The following is a 17,433-nucleotide window of genomic DNA, read 5'->3' as shown; positions in this document are numbered from 1 at the left end:
TGAAAGTGATTTTCCCCTAAAAACAAGCCAAATCACATCACTCCCTATTGGAAATGACTCTTCACCTATGAGGCAATGTCCCAATTCCGTTGCATGGCAAGCATATGCCATGGCTCAAACCCAAGGAGTCAGTTTCTTCCTTATACTGAATCCAAAAAGGGTGTTCCTTATCTGCAGGCACCTATGTTCCAAAAGGTGATTCAAGAACCTAGGCATTGTCCGTCTTGTGGCTTTACCATCTTCTATAAGTGACTTCTAAAGTTGCCACAAATGTTTACAGTGAGATGGAGACTAGCTTGTGGGAGACTTTTAAGGGTGCAAAGAAGTCTAGAACGATGCAAATCACTTCCACACACATTGCAACCGTGAGGACACTATCACATGGCCTCAGCTAACTGCAAGAAAGACTGGGAAATGTGCGTGCTCAGGAAGAGGAGGAAATAGCCTTGGGATCAGCAAGCCACTCTGGTGAGACCTTAACTTCTCTTTCCTGCTTCATATCCCACCTCTCCCTCAAGCAACTACATTCAAATCCAACCCAACCTCTCATTATTTCAAAGCATATCAGATCCTCACTTTGCCTTATGCCTCTTCGCTACATGTAAGTTCTTTTGTTTGTTTTATGAACTCCTATTCATACTTCAAGTCCCCAGTTCAAATATCACTCCCACTCTTCTCCACCTCATTTCTCTGAATACTAGTGTTATTTTCTGCCTCCTGTGTTCCCATAAAACTTTACACATGTATGCACTGTAAATTTCAATATGTCTATATGTGTATAAATAAAAACCTCATTGTATCAATCTCTTCTATTTGTGTGATCTTCATTATTGTTACGACTCTTATATTCTCCTTTTTACATCTCCATAGGCCTTCCATTTCTCTTACCTGGACCATCGCAAAAGCTTGCATACTGATCTCCCTTTCTCACCATCTTACCACCCTCTGCACAGCTCCCCAAGTAATTTATCAAAAATGTAAATCAGGCTGAGAACCTACTGAGAACCTTCTAACTCTCTTAGAGCAGCTAACCTTAAAACTCAACTTGAGTTCCTCCTCCAGAGGGTCCAGAATATGTCTTCAGTAAGTCTAGAGTGGGGTTCAGGAAAGTCCCCAAATGATTTGGATGTGAGACGTTGGTAGACCACATTTTGAGAAATACTGAGTTACAGAATAAAATCCAAATGTCTTGGCAAGCCATTTGGAGCCATTTGCCATTGAGCCATTTGTCTCAATAGCAAGCTATACATAGTCCCTGTATACATGTTACAGTTTCAGTCCAGTGGTACTTCTGTACATGTTCTTCCCTATATTTAGATTGTTCTTGTCTGTGTGGTCTTCCTAATGGATTTCTACTCAGTCTTGAAAATGCTGCTGTCTGTCTTAGAGCCTTCCCAGTCCCTCCCTGCCCACAGGAGAATTAATCTCTTCTTCCATATAATTTCTATGTCTTGTAAATATTTATACTTTTTACATATAACACATTGATATAGATATCAACAGCTCAGACTGAAAAGGACAGAGATAATACAAAGTGAAAAGAGGACTTTATACCCCAAACTTCTACAAGCAGGAAGTAAGCTACACATTGACTACTGAGCTGCAAACACATACCTCTCATGGAAAAAAAAAAAAAAAAAAAAAAAAAAATGGCTGAGAGCTTGAAAATAAGAGCAAAGAGCCAAGGAGCATTATTTCCAAGACTTGATTCCTAATTAAGAACTGTTAACCTGTGCCCAGCGAGAAATCAGAAGTGCGTGGACCAAGCACTACTGTGCACATTCGGTTCACCCTCTTTCTGACAGAACTGTTTACAGTGGTTCTGCTAGGCCCATCCCACCATTGTAGGCTGGCTGGGGTGGAGTAGATAACTTGTCTCTTCAGTTCACTGGTCTTAAGATCAAGAGGAATGGTATTAAAGGAGCTATATGTAAGGGACTACGCCCATGAACTTGTCTCTCCATACTTGGACCTGATTTTTAAGCTAACATCCCACATTCCAAGCTCATAATTTAAATGAATACAATTTGGGGGGGGGGATGGCAGGAGGGGTTTGGATATTTTTCACGTGGAGGCAATATAAGTAATTATGGCTAGAGGAAGAACTGTGGTGGTTTCCAAATATGCCCACAAATTCTCTGATACCCCTCCCTTCAAATGATGGAGCGGGACACCTGGGTGGCTCAGTCCATTGAGTGCCCGGCTCTTGATTTTGCCTTAGGTGATTATCTCACAGTTCCTGGGTTCAAGCCGTACATCAGGCTCTGCACTGGCAGCTTGGAGCCTGCTTGGGATTCTCTCTCCCTCCCTCTCTCTCGGCTCCTCCCCTGTTTGCACTCTCTCCCTCTGTCTCTTTCTCTATCACTCAAAATAAATAAACATTAAAAAAAAAAAAAATGGAGCCAACTTCCTCTCCCTTTAAATGTGACCTGTATTTGGTGACTTCCTTTTAACAAAGAGAATATAGCAAAAGTGACAATACGTGACAGCCAAAGTTCCCTTTGCCTTTTGGATCATCCCTTTAGGAGAAGCCAACTGTCATATGTGAGAACACTCCGACAGCCCTATAGAGTCACCATGAGGCATGTAACAGAGGCCTTCTGCCAACAGCCCTAATAACCCACAGAAAATAGAAAAATTAGTTAATTTTTAAAAAAATTCCTGGCTTACTGAAACTATGACATGAGAACTCTTTGTTGTTTTGAGTAAATATTTTAAGTAAATGTCTAAACTTGTGCCTTCATTTGCTACACAGCAGTAGGTAACTCACATACTGGGTAATTACAGATCTTGTATTTATTCAGGACCAGGTGGTATGCTAGGGACTGGGGATATGATGATGAACAACGTAGCCTAAAACTCTTCTCTCAAAACACACGAGTGAGGAAAACAGGATACCAATAAACACATGCATTTATAAATTGTGATAAGTATCAAGAGAAAAGAAATACACAGGGAGGAGAAACACTGCAGAGACATAATGTAGACTTGGAGGGTCTCTCTAAGGATGTGGCATTTAAACACGGATGGAAAAGAGGGGCAAGAGTTAGCCAGGTAGCAAGAGACTTACAGATAGAGGGAACAGCCTGCATGAAGGCTCTGAGTTAAGAAAGGGCTTGCATGGGTTAAAGAACATCTTAAGTGAAATGGGCAAGAGAGAGACAGGATTGAGCTGAGGTCAGAAAAGGGAGCCCAGAGGCAGACGGTGCAGGAATTTGTGGACCATGATGAGGACTTTGCACCCAAGGAAAGCCTCTGGAGGAGGTGGAAGAATGACATGATCCAATTTATTTTATTAAAAAGACCGTTCTGATAGTAATGTGGAGAACTAATTAGAAGGGGTCAAGAATACGGGGGGAAACAGGAGCCCATGGCTCTAGACCAGCAGGGAGAAGCAAGTACATCATCAGCCCAGGGTGGTGGTGCAGGTGGAGAGAACTAGGTGGGGTCAAGCAATATCGAAGGATCAGGGTCAATATGACTTTAATCCATCAAGTCCAGCAGGACAAGCAAAACCCCTAATTCAGATAATTGAAAGCAAAACCAAACTCCACAAAAATTTTTCTACGAGTTATTGCCAAATATCTCACTACTTGGTAAGCAGTCTGCTTTTTCTAAACGACTCTCCAAAAACATATGAACTTTAGTGTTCTTCAATGTCAAAAGAGAAGAAACAAAAGAGATAGTTTTCTAAACTTCTCTTTTGGCTAAAAATTTGAATTATCAGCCATTTATAAAATGATCCACTTGCAAACCTGCAACACCAAACAGGTGAACTTAGGTTAAATAGAACACCTTCGGGAGGGAGCGAGTCGGTTGTTTGTTTGTTTCCATTTTATTGCTACTTGTACAGTCAGGTAAAACCTTAAGTTACAGTGTTTCACCTGGCTACTACATAATACAGATAATATACCCATAAGATTGCCAAGATAAATAAGCTAAGGGTGATCCTTTGAAAAGCTAGATCCATTCTACCAGGTCAGTTCCAAAGATTTTGCAATCAAGGGGTGTGTTCTGAGCTGGATGTTTCCTGTTCTGGTTACACAAACTGTACCACCCCTATGTTAAACACCATGTGTCTAGGTCTATAGTAGGAAAGTCTAGAAAGGACTGACGGATGAAAAATATTTTATTACATGTTTTAAAAACTGATCATGAAATGTGGAAGGGTTGTCTTAGGTAACTGCTTCAATTACCAACATTTGCAGAATGTCTTTCTTCAGAAGAGACATTTATCCCCTAGAGCAACATTACTCAAATGTGGTCCAGGGGCCCTTTGCAAGCATCAGCATCACCCACATGCTCATGAAAATGCAAATGCTGATTCAGTGAGTCTTAGCTGGGTCCCTTGAATCTGAGTCTTAAATAAGCATGGAGATAACCCCTATTTATATACACTATAATTAAAGTACCTGCATTATAGGATACACTATCATGGCTTACATAAAAACTCTTGAGTAGTTGCAAAGTTATCTGGCTTGATAGCCAAATGACATCAAACCATTTCAAAAGAGATCAGAATTATATTATTTATAATATATTAATTATACTCAATTATAAATCCTATTTTACTATATGAGGAGAATATAATTCAAAACTTGCTGCTGGCTGTCAAAACTAAATTGGTCAAAGCAAAGTCAATTTTCTTTCTTCAAAGGTTTTAGCACACAAAATGGTCTTTACACTGGAAGGTGAACACAACTATAGCTGGGTGAGATGTGTTTCTTCATCTTGGTGTTTGTTACAAAGTTGTGTTCTCTTTGTAAAAATTCATCAAGCTAAACACTTGTAGTATATCAACATTTCTGTATACAGAGTACTGCTCAAAAAATTTTAATTGATCTTTTAAAAAATCCAACCTAATTAAGAGTTCTATAAAAACGTGATATGTCTTGCCTTTTGCATTACTAACCCTCAGTTTTGAAGACTGTTGAACTGAAATTGTCATTCTTGTATGCATTATTTTGGGGGAATATAAATACATGCAAACCTTCTGAAAAGCAATTTGATAATCAATATTTGACCAAAGCTTTTAAAACAATCTTACACCCGTTGGCCTAGTAATTCCACTCCTCAGAATCTGTCCCATGGAAAGCATCATCAATATGGGAAAGCTCTAGTCTCAACATCCAAAATATAAACCAGTATAAATAATCACAATAGGGGAACTACTAAGTAAATCATAATACATCTATATGGCAATATTTATTCACTGGTAGTAAAAATAAAAAGGAAACGATGGCTAAAAATTCCTGATACAAGTGGGGAAAGGCACTAAGAGCTCCCAATTGCCTCCTCATATTCTATTGAAGTTTGGTGTATACACAGATATTCCTATTATTATCATTATTTAAACTATACCTATATTTTATATACTAATACATGTGTCTATGTTACATTTTATAATATACAATTTTATATACTCTAGGAAAAATAATGTTTGCTAAAATTTATTAACATGAAAAATGCTCATGTCATAATGATGAGTTAAAAAAAGGATATAAAATTGATTATAAATTATAGTAGATAGATTATGTGAAAGAAAGTTGGAATCGTCACTACAAACAGAAATCATCTCAACTACTATTTGATGTTGTGCTGAAGAATCCCAGTGAAGAGTTCCTCTAGAAAAACAAATCAGGAAAAACATATTTAAGCTGATATTCTTTTCATGTGATATAATTACGTGCCTAGAACTTTCAAGAAAATCAACTGACAGTGTACCAATATGAGTGACAGTTCAGGAATCTTACCAAAAAATTGTCCTAGACACTGGCTGTAATAACAATAGCTAACAGTTTTTGAGGGCTATTTACCAGGCACTGTACTGAGTGTTTTTAATGTATTTACTATTTAATTCTGAGGGAGATTAGTAGTATTATCCTTATTTTAAAGATTAAAAACACCCAAAGGAAGAGACAGGTTAAGAAACTTGTGTAAAGTCAGTTAGTAAGTGACAGAGCCTGATAGAGTTTGTGTACATAACCATTATATTACAGTTACTTAACCGTAAGCCATTAGAAATGTAATAGATCGCAGGAGCGTATTCATAAATCAAGAATCATTAAAAACACAAAAATCAAAACTAAAAATCCCTAGGGATAAATCTATCTAAAGAAAGTCATTATTTTTGAAAATTTAAGACAAGACCAGACTGGAAGTCTAAATACTACATTATATGGATGACAATTCTCCAAAATAACAAAAAACTGCAGAGAGGGGAGGTGGGTGGGTGTAAAACCAAAGAGTAAACCTTGCCCTCCAGATTAGTCTCACCACAGGCCAGAGAATTCCCTGGAGCTAGAACTGCAGGGTGCCCCATTCACACAAAGAACTCAAATCCAAGAACCTGGCTCAGCTATTTTGAGAAAAGGGCGCAAAAAGATCCCAAATAATGGCATGTCAACGAACGAAGCCGACACCCAGGAACCAAAGCAAACCTGACAGCCCAAGTAAACCTTCAGTAAGGTGCAGTCAGCGCAACATTTGGCCATGGTTTTCCCGGTAGAGATAGCTACAGGATTACAATTCTCCAGCTATGCAACAACAAAGGAGCTTTGCCTGAGTGCCTGAGGGGAGTTAGCAGATCAGATGGCCACTGTAACCTTCCATTCACATCAATGTTGCTGAGCTTAAGTCAGCCTCAGATGTTCTCCAATCCAGCAATCCCTATTTACAGATAAGGAAACTGGGTCTAGAACAGGCTTCTCTTCCAGGTCATAAAATTATTTTAAAACCAGAACCAGAGAGCTACTGTCCTTCTTCCCTATATGTCCTGATGATGAGTTTGAATATACACATGCAAATTACTGCAACCTATTAATATTTCCCAATCCTCAATTACTCACCTTCTACCTTCACGATTTTGCCATATCTATATCATTTCTACTATCATTCACTTTATACTTTCTTTAAATCTACTCATTTCTCACATACATTAACTTAGATTCAGTCCAAGCAACAATAGCCGTAAAATCATGAATGAGATACGCATTTTTCCTAACACATAAAAATAAATACATATCTACTGCAATTACAATGTTGGTCTCTGAACCACTCCCCCAAATAATAAATTATCCTTTCCCATATTAGGAAAGATTCCCTGCATGTGTTGCAAGGAATTCTAATCTATATCATGTTAATAGGTGTTACTGATGAAAGGATGCGTGATCATATAAACCTGGGAGATGTTAACTAAAACAAAGTAAGACAGTTTTGAGTTTTTTAAATTGTCAGACATCTCAGGGCCTTTTATAGCAATATGCAATGAGACTTTCTAACAGGAATACAGTACATCTCCAAAACGTATTTGACCATGAAAGCCTTTCTTCCAGGCAGGATCAGTATTGAAAACATTTTCTAAGCTGTACTCATTTTCAAAAAGCTAATTTTTCTTTTTGAGTCTATAAATTATACAAATGGATATTATAAATAGTAATTTACACTGTATCTATTAGCATATTCAGAATATTTTTATAGTGGTAAAAAAGAATAGAATTTTTATCTTTTTTAGGCATTCTTATCTTTGAGTATTTGTGGTATCATGGGGAAAATATTTTTAAATATTTTAATATTAATAAGATTATTAATATTTAGTATATTTAAATAGTGTTATTTGAGTTGAGTGGACAATGTTACATTAGTTTCAGGTGTACAACATAGTGATTCAACTTCTCTATACGTTATGCTATGCTCACCCCAAGTTTAGCTACCATCTGTCACCATATAATGCTATCACAATATCACTGACTATATTCCCCCTGCTGTGCCTTTTATTCCTGTGACTTACCCATTCCATAACAGGAAGCCTGTATCTCCTGCTGCCCTGCGCCCATTTTGCCCATCCCCCACCGCCCTTCCCTATGGCAACCATCAATTTGTTCTCCGTACTTACAGGTCTGATTCTGCTTTTTGTTTGTTTTAAACTAATGCTTTAAAGCCGAAGTATATGAATATTTCTTTCTACTGCATTTTCAAATAAAATTAAGAACCAAACTCAAAGCAAAGAAAATGCTATAATACCCTTTTTCAGTATAATGAAAGTGAGTATTACATTAATACAGAAGAACCCTGATATGTTAAGAAAAAAGCGTTCCTTCATCTAACCATGAACCAATTCACAGGCCATTTTGAATATTCTATCCTTAATAAATACTTATTTTTTCCCAACAACCAAAGGTTCAATATAGTCTTCCTCCACACCTTATAGGGGTTATCAACTTACAGAGTGAATTTTTATTCTATAGAATGTGTTTTGTTCTCTTGTTCAAAAATATTTATTAACTAGAAAGCTGTATTCTTCTGAGGTTCCCCACCAAACACTGGATGTCAGGGAAACATTCAGGAAGATGATTCAGCTCTTGTAAGTGACCATACTTAAGACTGATGCACTGCAACATAATCAGCTTGAATAAGCTCAATTCTCTGGAATTTAAGGTAGGTAGAAACTGAGACTAAAAATGGAGTTTTCTCCTCTCTCTGGTTCTAAAATTAATTGTGCACCGTACTACACTTATAATGAGTAAATAAACAGCATTTCACCCATTTGGTAAAGGAGGTAAACAAGAGTTCAACTTGTATAAATACGATTAAAACTATGTACTCTACTTGATACAAGTGAGAATTGTTAAAATACACCAAGAGTAAAAGATAAAATAGATATAACTAATAAATGTTTGATCCTTTAGGGAAACATTCCCCCAAAGGGCTCTAGTATTTTAGCAAACTTCTATGCATAGGTTTTAAATGATTTAATTTTTCAAATATTCATTTTTGTGTACATTTAAACATCACAATACCAACTGAATAATGTAAAGTTAGGTTTTAATGATCGCAATTCATCTTTTTTTCAATCATTTACTCCTTACTTGGGTCCCAAAATTCTATTTGAGTTATTGGAAGATTTAGCTAGTTGGAGCTGAAAACATTAAGATATAAATGCTGGTTTGACCCAAGAACAAGCTGTTCCTGACTCTTCAATTTGTCTCCTGCTGCTCCCTGACTTGCAAATGTGGGTATTTTGCATAAAGTCATTTATTATACTATGAGACACATTCCAGACATTCTTAAAGCATCTAATAGGTGCTTTGCACATATGCTGCTTTGCAAGACCCTCTATCCTGAGATTTATTTTTCTAGTTACGTATTTAATGATGATGATCTCTCTCCTGCTGTACCCACTTCACATTCTCTTCATACAAAGTTTGCCCTCCAAAGCAAAAAGTCCTGATAAAAGATTTTCATAGCCCTTCCATAACCTCCTAGGCAAAAAGGACCACAAACACATATCATCACAAATTTACAAAAGCACCATCTATTAGGGTCTCTTCAAACCAACTCTGTACGCGTCATATGTTAGATCAAGCATGACAGAGGAGTTTCATTTCTTGTGCCATTGCTAGTAAATCAGTGGCGGACCCTTGAAGGAAAGAGTGATGTTATTAGTAATGTTTGCAATGAGTATAGAAAAATAAAAAGGGGTAGATGATGTATTTCTCCTTCCACCACCATCCCTGAGTTTATGTTTACTTTCTTGATTATGCCCATTCCCACACCATTTCCCCTAAAAGAGATATGCCAAATGAATGCAGATTTTTCGAGCTGACTTTACACCCTGACAGACCTGCAGGTGCAATAATGCCAACTCCCTTGAAGAATTACCATAAACTTAACAAAGATAAATATAAAGGGTTTAGTATAAGCCAAGCTATAAACTATAGCACACAGTTTATACTCGATTGATGCTTTTTCATGTCATTGACAGCACTCTCCACCTATAGGCTCAACCTAAGCAGGAAAGTTGATTTTCACTGTGTGTCTGTGAACAAAATAAGCCAGAGCTTCATAAGGAAGTATTCGATCATTTAAATGTCATAGAAACTGTTAACGATCCCCTTGGTAGTTGCAGAAGTTGTTACCTACTCCACATAAAATTGAAAGTTAAAATAAGTGGCTATAAACTCAAATCAGAAACACTGTGCATTTTCTACTTCTTATTTTGCACCTGCTTCCTAGGGGCACAGGGATAGGTGGTGGGTGTCTAGACTGAATATATCATTATTATTCAGAGAAGTTTTGCCTGTATCCTTTATTAAAATGTAGCGGCCTTGTTTCCTTTTGCTTTTTTAAGGGATAGGCTGAGGTGTTTAGGAGTGGGCCCCTGCTCAGTGCTGGGGAAGGAGACTCTGTAATTCTGTGGTCAGTAACTTGCATGCTCTGTCACAGCATTTACGAGCTCTGTGACCCTGAAAAAATTACTCAACTTCTCTCTGCCTCAATATCCTAATTTGTAACAAACGGCAAAAAAAAATTCACCCAAAGCATGATGCACATTGCCTGGTACATGGTAACTACTTAATAAATGTTAGTTATTGATATCGCTGATACAGAAATGGAAAGGGTGAGGAGAAAAAGAAAGAGGGGAGATGTGCGTGGCTTTGCTTCGTAAGTAATTTTACAAGGTGTCTGGAATCCTGTTTGTCTAGACCCAAGGGTTTGTGGACTTAAAGCTCAACAGGTCTGCCATTCTAGAGAAGAGTGGTGGGGACCCATTGTTGCAGAGCAGGGACTGGGTGTGGAAAGGGAAGTTCTCAATAATGAGGCTTAATGTGAATGATAGGAAAGCTTTTATCATTATTATGGATGGAAGGGGGAAATGAGATATTAGCATTTGCCCAAAGTTTAAAATGCCACTACAATTAACACATTAGCTCAGGGATTACAGAGTTGATGCTGGCTCTGCAAGGGAAATGATTCCCTCAGATTTCTAAAAATAAACAAGAGCCCCACAAAGCTCCACACGGCAATGCAGGGGTTACTTGGGCAGAACTGATAAATTCCTGAAACAAGAATTTCGGATAAACACAGCTTTTATAAAGCTACAGATCTCAGGCCCCTTTCTCCAAAAGTGGTGTTTGTGGGAAATCTCTAAAACAGTAGATGCAAGCCTCTAACTCTCTTGTACAGAGCCCATCTTAGAAAAACACAGGGGAAAAAGTCAATGCAAAAACACATTTTTGTCAAAGTCCTAGGAGAGTACACTAATCCTTAAAAAAAATAGCAAAGAGACATTTTTGAAAAATACAAATCACGGTTTAAAATATACTTTTAAATCATTCTTAGGACTTGCCTTTGGCAAAAGCAAAACCATTTGATTTGGGGTTAAAAGCTGAATCATCTGCCATCTAAGCCAAAAGGAGAGACCCCTGGACTTCCTTCGACAACCTAGGATTTATGGACACTTCATAAAATGGGCATTTCTAGCACCACGCCTATAAGAACCCAAAGCAGTCTGTAAACAGGATCTCCAAAATTATGGGAGTCCAGGGAAAATCGTATGTAGCATATGTCTTCCTCCTCAAGAGGAAAATATATTTTATTTTTATTCTTTTGGGAGGATTTTTTTAAAGTGTTCAATTTGGGAAACAAAAGAGGAGCTGCACGCCAGGAAAAGGAAGACAAAACTAAATAATACTTTTTCTTTTTATGGTTTGCTTGGCTGTAAAAAAAACAAAAAAACATTTTAATCAACAGGTAGAATACTCAGGTAATAAGTAACTGCTATCAAAGTTTAAATTAGGGGCGCCTGGCTGGCTCTGTCTGTAGAACATGCAACTCTTGATCTCATGGTTCTGAGTTCGAGTCCCACATTGGGTATAGAGATTACTTAAAAATAAAATCTTTATTATTTTTTTTAAGTTTATTTATTTATTTTGAGAGAGACAGAGACAGCACAAGTAGGGGACGGGCAGAGAGAGAAGGAGAGAGAATCCCAAGCAGGCTCCGCACTGCCAGCACAGTGCCTGACACGGGGCTCAAACCCACGAAACCATGAGATCATGCGTGCCCTGAGCCAAAATGGAGTCGGACGCTCAACTGACTCACCCACTCAGGCACCCCAAAAATAAAATTTTCAAATAAAAAAAAGTTAGGGGCACCTGAGTGGTTCAATCAGTTGAGCATCTGACTCTTGATTTTGGCTCCAGTCATGATCCCAGGGTCGTGGGATCAAGCCCCTGGTTGGGCTCTTCAGTGAGCAGGAAGCCTGCTTGGGATTCTCAGTCTCCCTCTCTCTCTGCACCTCCCCCACTCAGACTTTCTTTCTCCCTCAAAAATAAATAAATAAGTAAATTTAAAAGAAAAAAATGATTCTCCCTCTGCCCCCTCCCCTGCTCTCTCTCTCTAAAAAAAAAAAAAAAAAAAAGTTAAAAACTAAAGTTTAACTTAAATATATATAGTTTAGAGTGAGTTGCATTTTAGACAATGCACTGCCAATATATCTTTTAAAAACACCGCAGCACTGTTGTAATATGATCAGAGACGCAGACAACTCATTAACACAGCAAGACAATTTTGAAAAGTGTATTCTGCTTTTTCAGCTACTAAAATTTCACAATTTTTTTTTTACTTCTTAACAGTTGACACCTTATACTAATTCAAGATTCAGAGAAGAAAAAAATCCATATTTGATACTCAGCCCTCATATTAGACATCCTCAAAATGTACTTGCTTTTCCTTTACTAGATTAGATGAATGAATGTTTCCACCAAAATGCTTTATGTATATTTTATAGCTCTTTTTAACACATAATCTATTATCTTATAGGAAAATACTCTAAATAACTTGGTATCAGAAAGTCATACTTAAAATTGCTGTTTACATGAAAAATCAAATCTCATTTCTTGTTAGATCCAGCAGTGTAGCTATTTAAAAAAATTAAAATAAAGGGGCGCCTGGGTGGCTCAGTCGGTTGGGTGGCCGACTTCGGCTCAGGTCATGATCTCGCTGTTTGTGAGTTCGAGCCCCGCGTCGGGCTCTGTGCTGACCGCGCAGAGCCTGGAGCCTGTTTCGGATTCTGTGTCTCCCTCTCTCTCTGACCCTCCCCAGTTCATGCTCTGTCTCTCTCTGTCTCAAAAATAAATAAACGTTAAAAAAAACAATAATTAAAAAAAACAAAAATAAAAAATAAAAATAAAAATAAAAAGATTAAGTTTTCCTATAAAATTAGCTGTCCATCTGGTTCATTTACTCTGAAGGAACTGACCTACCTCAGACTTCCATATCTTTAGACCTTCATAAACTACAGCAGAGGTTCAACTTGTAACTTTAGTGTGCTTTGCGATCAATACCCATTACGCTGGAGGTTAAGGAGCATGTCAGGGAAGAGATGAATTTTTGGATTGGATTTCAACAAATGGCAATCTACTTCATCTCTCCCTCTGCTCCCCAACGAAGAGCTTCAAACTTCTGTTGCAGGGGTTCACTAAGCATCACACGTAGCCGAATGACCGATTCTTTCAAGTCGTAAGTTCCTCCTTTCAGTTGGCCTAGACTTTGTCTAATGCCAGAGAGATAGGTGGGTGTGAGAAGAACCTGACATATAGTCCGAATGTCTGTCTTCCTAGAAAAGAGACTCCTGAACTAGTAAGGCCTCCCTCTCTACCACACCTTCAAAGTGGACAACAATAAGTAAATAATCCTCTTTCTTTGCCCTCTTTTTTCTATCCACAATGGAAGAGTGGTGGAAATATGGGGGGGTGGGGAGAGGGGAAAAATTAAAAGGGCAGAAAGCTATCACTTTGAGGGGTAAAACTGCTGGACAAGGAAGTAACCTGAAGTTTCAGTTGGTGGCAACCAGCCTCCACAGCAGTCAATTTATCATCATATGAAGATGTTGGGGACTTAATCACAGTACTAACATGTGTACAAACTCTAGGCACTAGACTCAACATAAAATTCACCCTCAGAAAATGATAATAATTGGGAGACCACACATTTGAAATGCACCACTAAAAAGGGAGGGCAATCATTTGACGGCCAAAGCCACAATTGTGGACCTCGCCTCATGCCCACGGTCAGGTTAACGCCACATTTTATGATCCACCGAACCACTGGGTGAATGCGTGGAAAGCAAATGCATCCAAGAGCACTGGGTTATTTACACCAGCTAGATGCCTTTTTCACTGTTTTTAGCATCCGCATGGCCTGTCATGAAAGACGGAGAGCAAACACAACTTACTCAGGCTTGCTACATGAATGTTAGTGCTTTAGGAATGCTCTAAGGTCTGGCCAGGTTAGGCTCTGCAAAGGGTCCAGACCAGATCTGTTTCATTTTGCTGTCTTCCTCCCAAGAATTATCCTCTTTCTTACCCATCCCTTCGATCCAAGGAAGATTCAACTTAGTCAAGGGGAATGTGGTTGATAACCTCCAAGCAGCCTTTGCTTTTGAACAGGTTCCCACCTTCAGGTGTTTACTCAAAAAAGTTGTCAAATAACTAGCTAAAGCAGACCAATCAAACTGATCAGTCAGGCAGTTCTTGGACTAGGTCAAACCTTCAAAGACGATTTAACAACAGTTCTAAAGAACTGAACCCAGGTCTTCCAGTGCAGAGAAGTAGGGATTGAGGTGAAAACTGCAAGGGAGGATACAAAACAACGTTTAGAATAAAAATCTTTTCATTGAAATATACAAATAATGACAAGAACTGTCCATATGCTCATGGCAATTCTTCATTTCCTTTTGCAATGTAGATTCCTAGCAGAGTGTGAGGGAAATTGAACTACACCATCCCGGTTTTTCAAACTGAGAAAGTAAAATAATTGTTTCCCTAACCTTCAGATTCTACTTCTAAAAGCTAAACTTAAGTTGTTTTGTTTTAATGTTTATTTTTATTTTTGAGAGAGAAAGAAAGCGTGAGTGGGGAGGGGCAGATAGAGACATAAACAGAGTGTCTGAAGCGGGCTCTGTGCTGACAGCAGACAGCCTGATGTGGGACTTGAACCCATGAACCATGAGATCATGACCTGAGCTGACTGAGCCATCCAGGCACCCCTAAACTTAAGCTTTTAGAAACATACACCAAAAGAGGGTACAGGTAAACCTTATTATAATTTTTTAATCGTATGTCCTGGTTTCTCACTTATGTCAATCTTCCTAAAGCTACTGTGATGATAAATATTTAAAGGACCAGTAAGAAAAGATAGCTCTAGGGGTGCCTGGGTGGCTCAGTTGGTTAAGCATCCAACTTCGACTTGGGTCATGATCCTATGGTTCATGGGTTCAAGGCCTGCGTCGGGCTTTGTGCTGACAGCTCAGAGCCTGGAACCTGCTTCAGATTCTGTCTCCCTCTCTCTGTCCCCCCCCCGAATCTCAAAAATAAGTAAACATTAAAAAAAACTGGGGAGGTGGCTGGGTGGCTCAGTCAGTTAAGCATCTGACTTCGACTCAGGTTATGACCTCATGGTCTGTGAGTTGGAGCCCTGTGAGCCCCGTGTCAGGCTCTGTGCTGCCGGCTCACAGCCTGGAGCCTGCTTCAGATTCTGTGTCTTCCTCTCTCTGCCCCTCCCCAGCTCGCGTTCTCTCTCTCTCTCTCTCTCAAAAATAAAAATAAACATTAAAAAAATTTTTTTAAAAAGCTCCATTAATAACAAGCCCAGTTCATCAATGACGTGCGAAATCCTGCAACACTCACTAATTACTTCAGCAGTGTGCCTCAACTGTTACATTTAATATACTCTTCATCCTTAAAAATTTAACAGGTACCCAGCCTAACTGTTTTCCATGTGAGGAACTTCAAATGGAAAGAAAACTGGAAAAACTATTTTTACTAACATAAAATGAGTCTAAGTGGAACTTCCCACCTCCCCTTGGTGTGTTTACTGATAACCACCTGACAGGGTGACAGTGATGCAATTCAGTTAGGGAAGGATGGGGGTAGAATGTGCTGTTTCCTTTTTCTAGTGCCAACTTGTTTTCAATGCTAACACAACCCTAGAGGTTACTACTCAAAGAAAGCAAACAACAGACGTGGTTATTATGGTGATAAAAGGAAAACTGAGAAACTGACCAATTGCCATCAGTTATTTTTACAGATTCCTTCTGAATCCCTGATATTCATGAGGAAATAGCATAAACAAGAGAATGTTATACTAATATATCCATATGGAATCTTTAATTATCTTTAATTTATCACTAATTAGTTAAGTCTGAGATGCTCTGTTTCTCCTATTACTCATTTGTTGCTGTGCCATTTCACAATAACAGGAGAACCGGATCAATTCTTAGGAGGTTTATTCATGAAATCGCATTTTAAGGAATGAATGAATACCTGCTCCTCATATAAAAGAATCGAGTTATTTGCCTAATCTACGATGAGATGCAATATGTTAAAATGCATGTATCCCGCACATGGAAACAGATTTTTCTAGGAATTTAAAAGGCCCACACAATCCTACTTCATGGTTTAAAACAAAAAAATGGTGAAGCAGTTAAAACACCATGGAGTTTTGCAATCGTTTCTTTTTAGTTTTCAGTCCCGATTTTAGGAACCAGAGCACAAAGAAGTTAAATAATGCGTTTGCAAAAAAACTACTTCCACCACAAAGTAAGTCCAACTGTAATTTAAAGAAAAAAGGTAGAGCGACTAGGCCGATCCAAGAGTAAATCACGGAGGTAATGACTGGAGAACTCCTTGACTCCAATAACTTTCAAATCCCCGTCGCACCCTCCATCAGCCCGCCGACCAAAGGATTCGTGGTCAAAGGGTCCAAAGTGAATATAACAGGGCCGAGCCACGAAGCTCAAGACTACCGTTCTTCCTGGGAGGAGTAGTTCCCCGGAGGAGTTGAAAGATCTCCGCGGTTACACACCCCTCCCACCCTAACACTCCCACGAGGTACCTGCGGGTCACCTCCTTCCACAGCCGCAAGGCTCCGCCACCAGCGCCGGGAGAGGCTGCGGTCTCTCTCTCTCTCTCTCTTTTTTTTTTTTTTAGCCTGGGGATGCCCAACGGGGCACAGCCCACAGCCTGGGCACTGCCAACCAACTACCTTCATGGATGGATTGTAATTCCTTTCAAAGGGCAGATTCTTCGTCGTTCCCCTGCCCGCACCCGCCGGCCCAACCACCCGCCCCGTCCGATGCGCGCTCCTGACTTCGAGCCCGGGGCCGCGCGCGCGCGCACAACTCGAGCCTCGCCACCCTACGTCCCGCGGGGCCACGCGCGCGCGCACACACACACCTCGGCCGCTCCAAGGTGCAGTTCTAGAGCAGTTGACCTCCCTGCCTAGCGCCCAGGTGTTGCGATCCACGTGTGGAAGGTGCGAGAAACAGCCCACTCGGAGCAGGAGGCAACTAGGGAGAGGGGATGCTGGTTTCAGAGTTAGCCCCCTCTGAGTGGCTAAGAGGGTTCCCGGGAGAACACCAGGGCTTCCGAGGCTCCGCGCCAACGGCGGCACTCGGCACACAAGCCTGAGGCGCGCGGCCATGTCCTTGCGACCCCAACCCGGCCGGGGCCGGGAACGCAGGGAAGAGAGGGCCCAGGCAGGGCGCGAGGGCCCGCGCAGCTCGGAGCCCCGCCCCCCCCCAGGCCGGTGCACCGCCTCTCGGCGCAGAGCACTGAGGACACGCCCCGCCCCCTTCCCGTCCGGCCAATG

The 17,433-nt window shown here is 39.8% G+C and overlaps 1 protein-coding gene across 1 annotated transcript in view; it reads right to left on the bottom strand.

Annotated features, from left to right (window-relative positions):
• The window catches only part of LOC107180898, a 42,690-nt gene extending 25,366 nt beyond the window's left edge, over window positions 1–17,324 (bottom strand). Inside the window, exon 1 of the mRNA XM_042996073.1 lies at window positions 16,678–17,324. Coding sequence (XP_042852007.1) covers window positions 16,678–17,265 — 588 coding nt within the window. The 5' untranslated portion in view covers window positions 17,266–17,324. The remainder of the gene's footprint in view (window positions 1–16,677) is intronic.
• Window positions 17,325–17,433: the final 109 nt, after the last annotated feature.

This window comes from Panthera tigris, chromosome A1 (assembly GCF_018350195.1).
Source record: "Panthera tigris isolate Pti1 chromosome A1, P.tigris_Pti1_mat1.1, whole genome shotgun sequence".
Taxonomy (NCBI): domain Eukaryota; kingdom Metazoa; phylum Chordata; class Mammalia; order Carnivora; family Felidae; genus Panthera; species Panthera tigris.
This window is presented reverse-complemented; position numbering and strand designations above follow the sequence as displayed.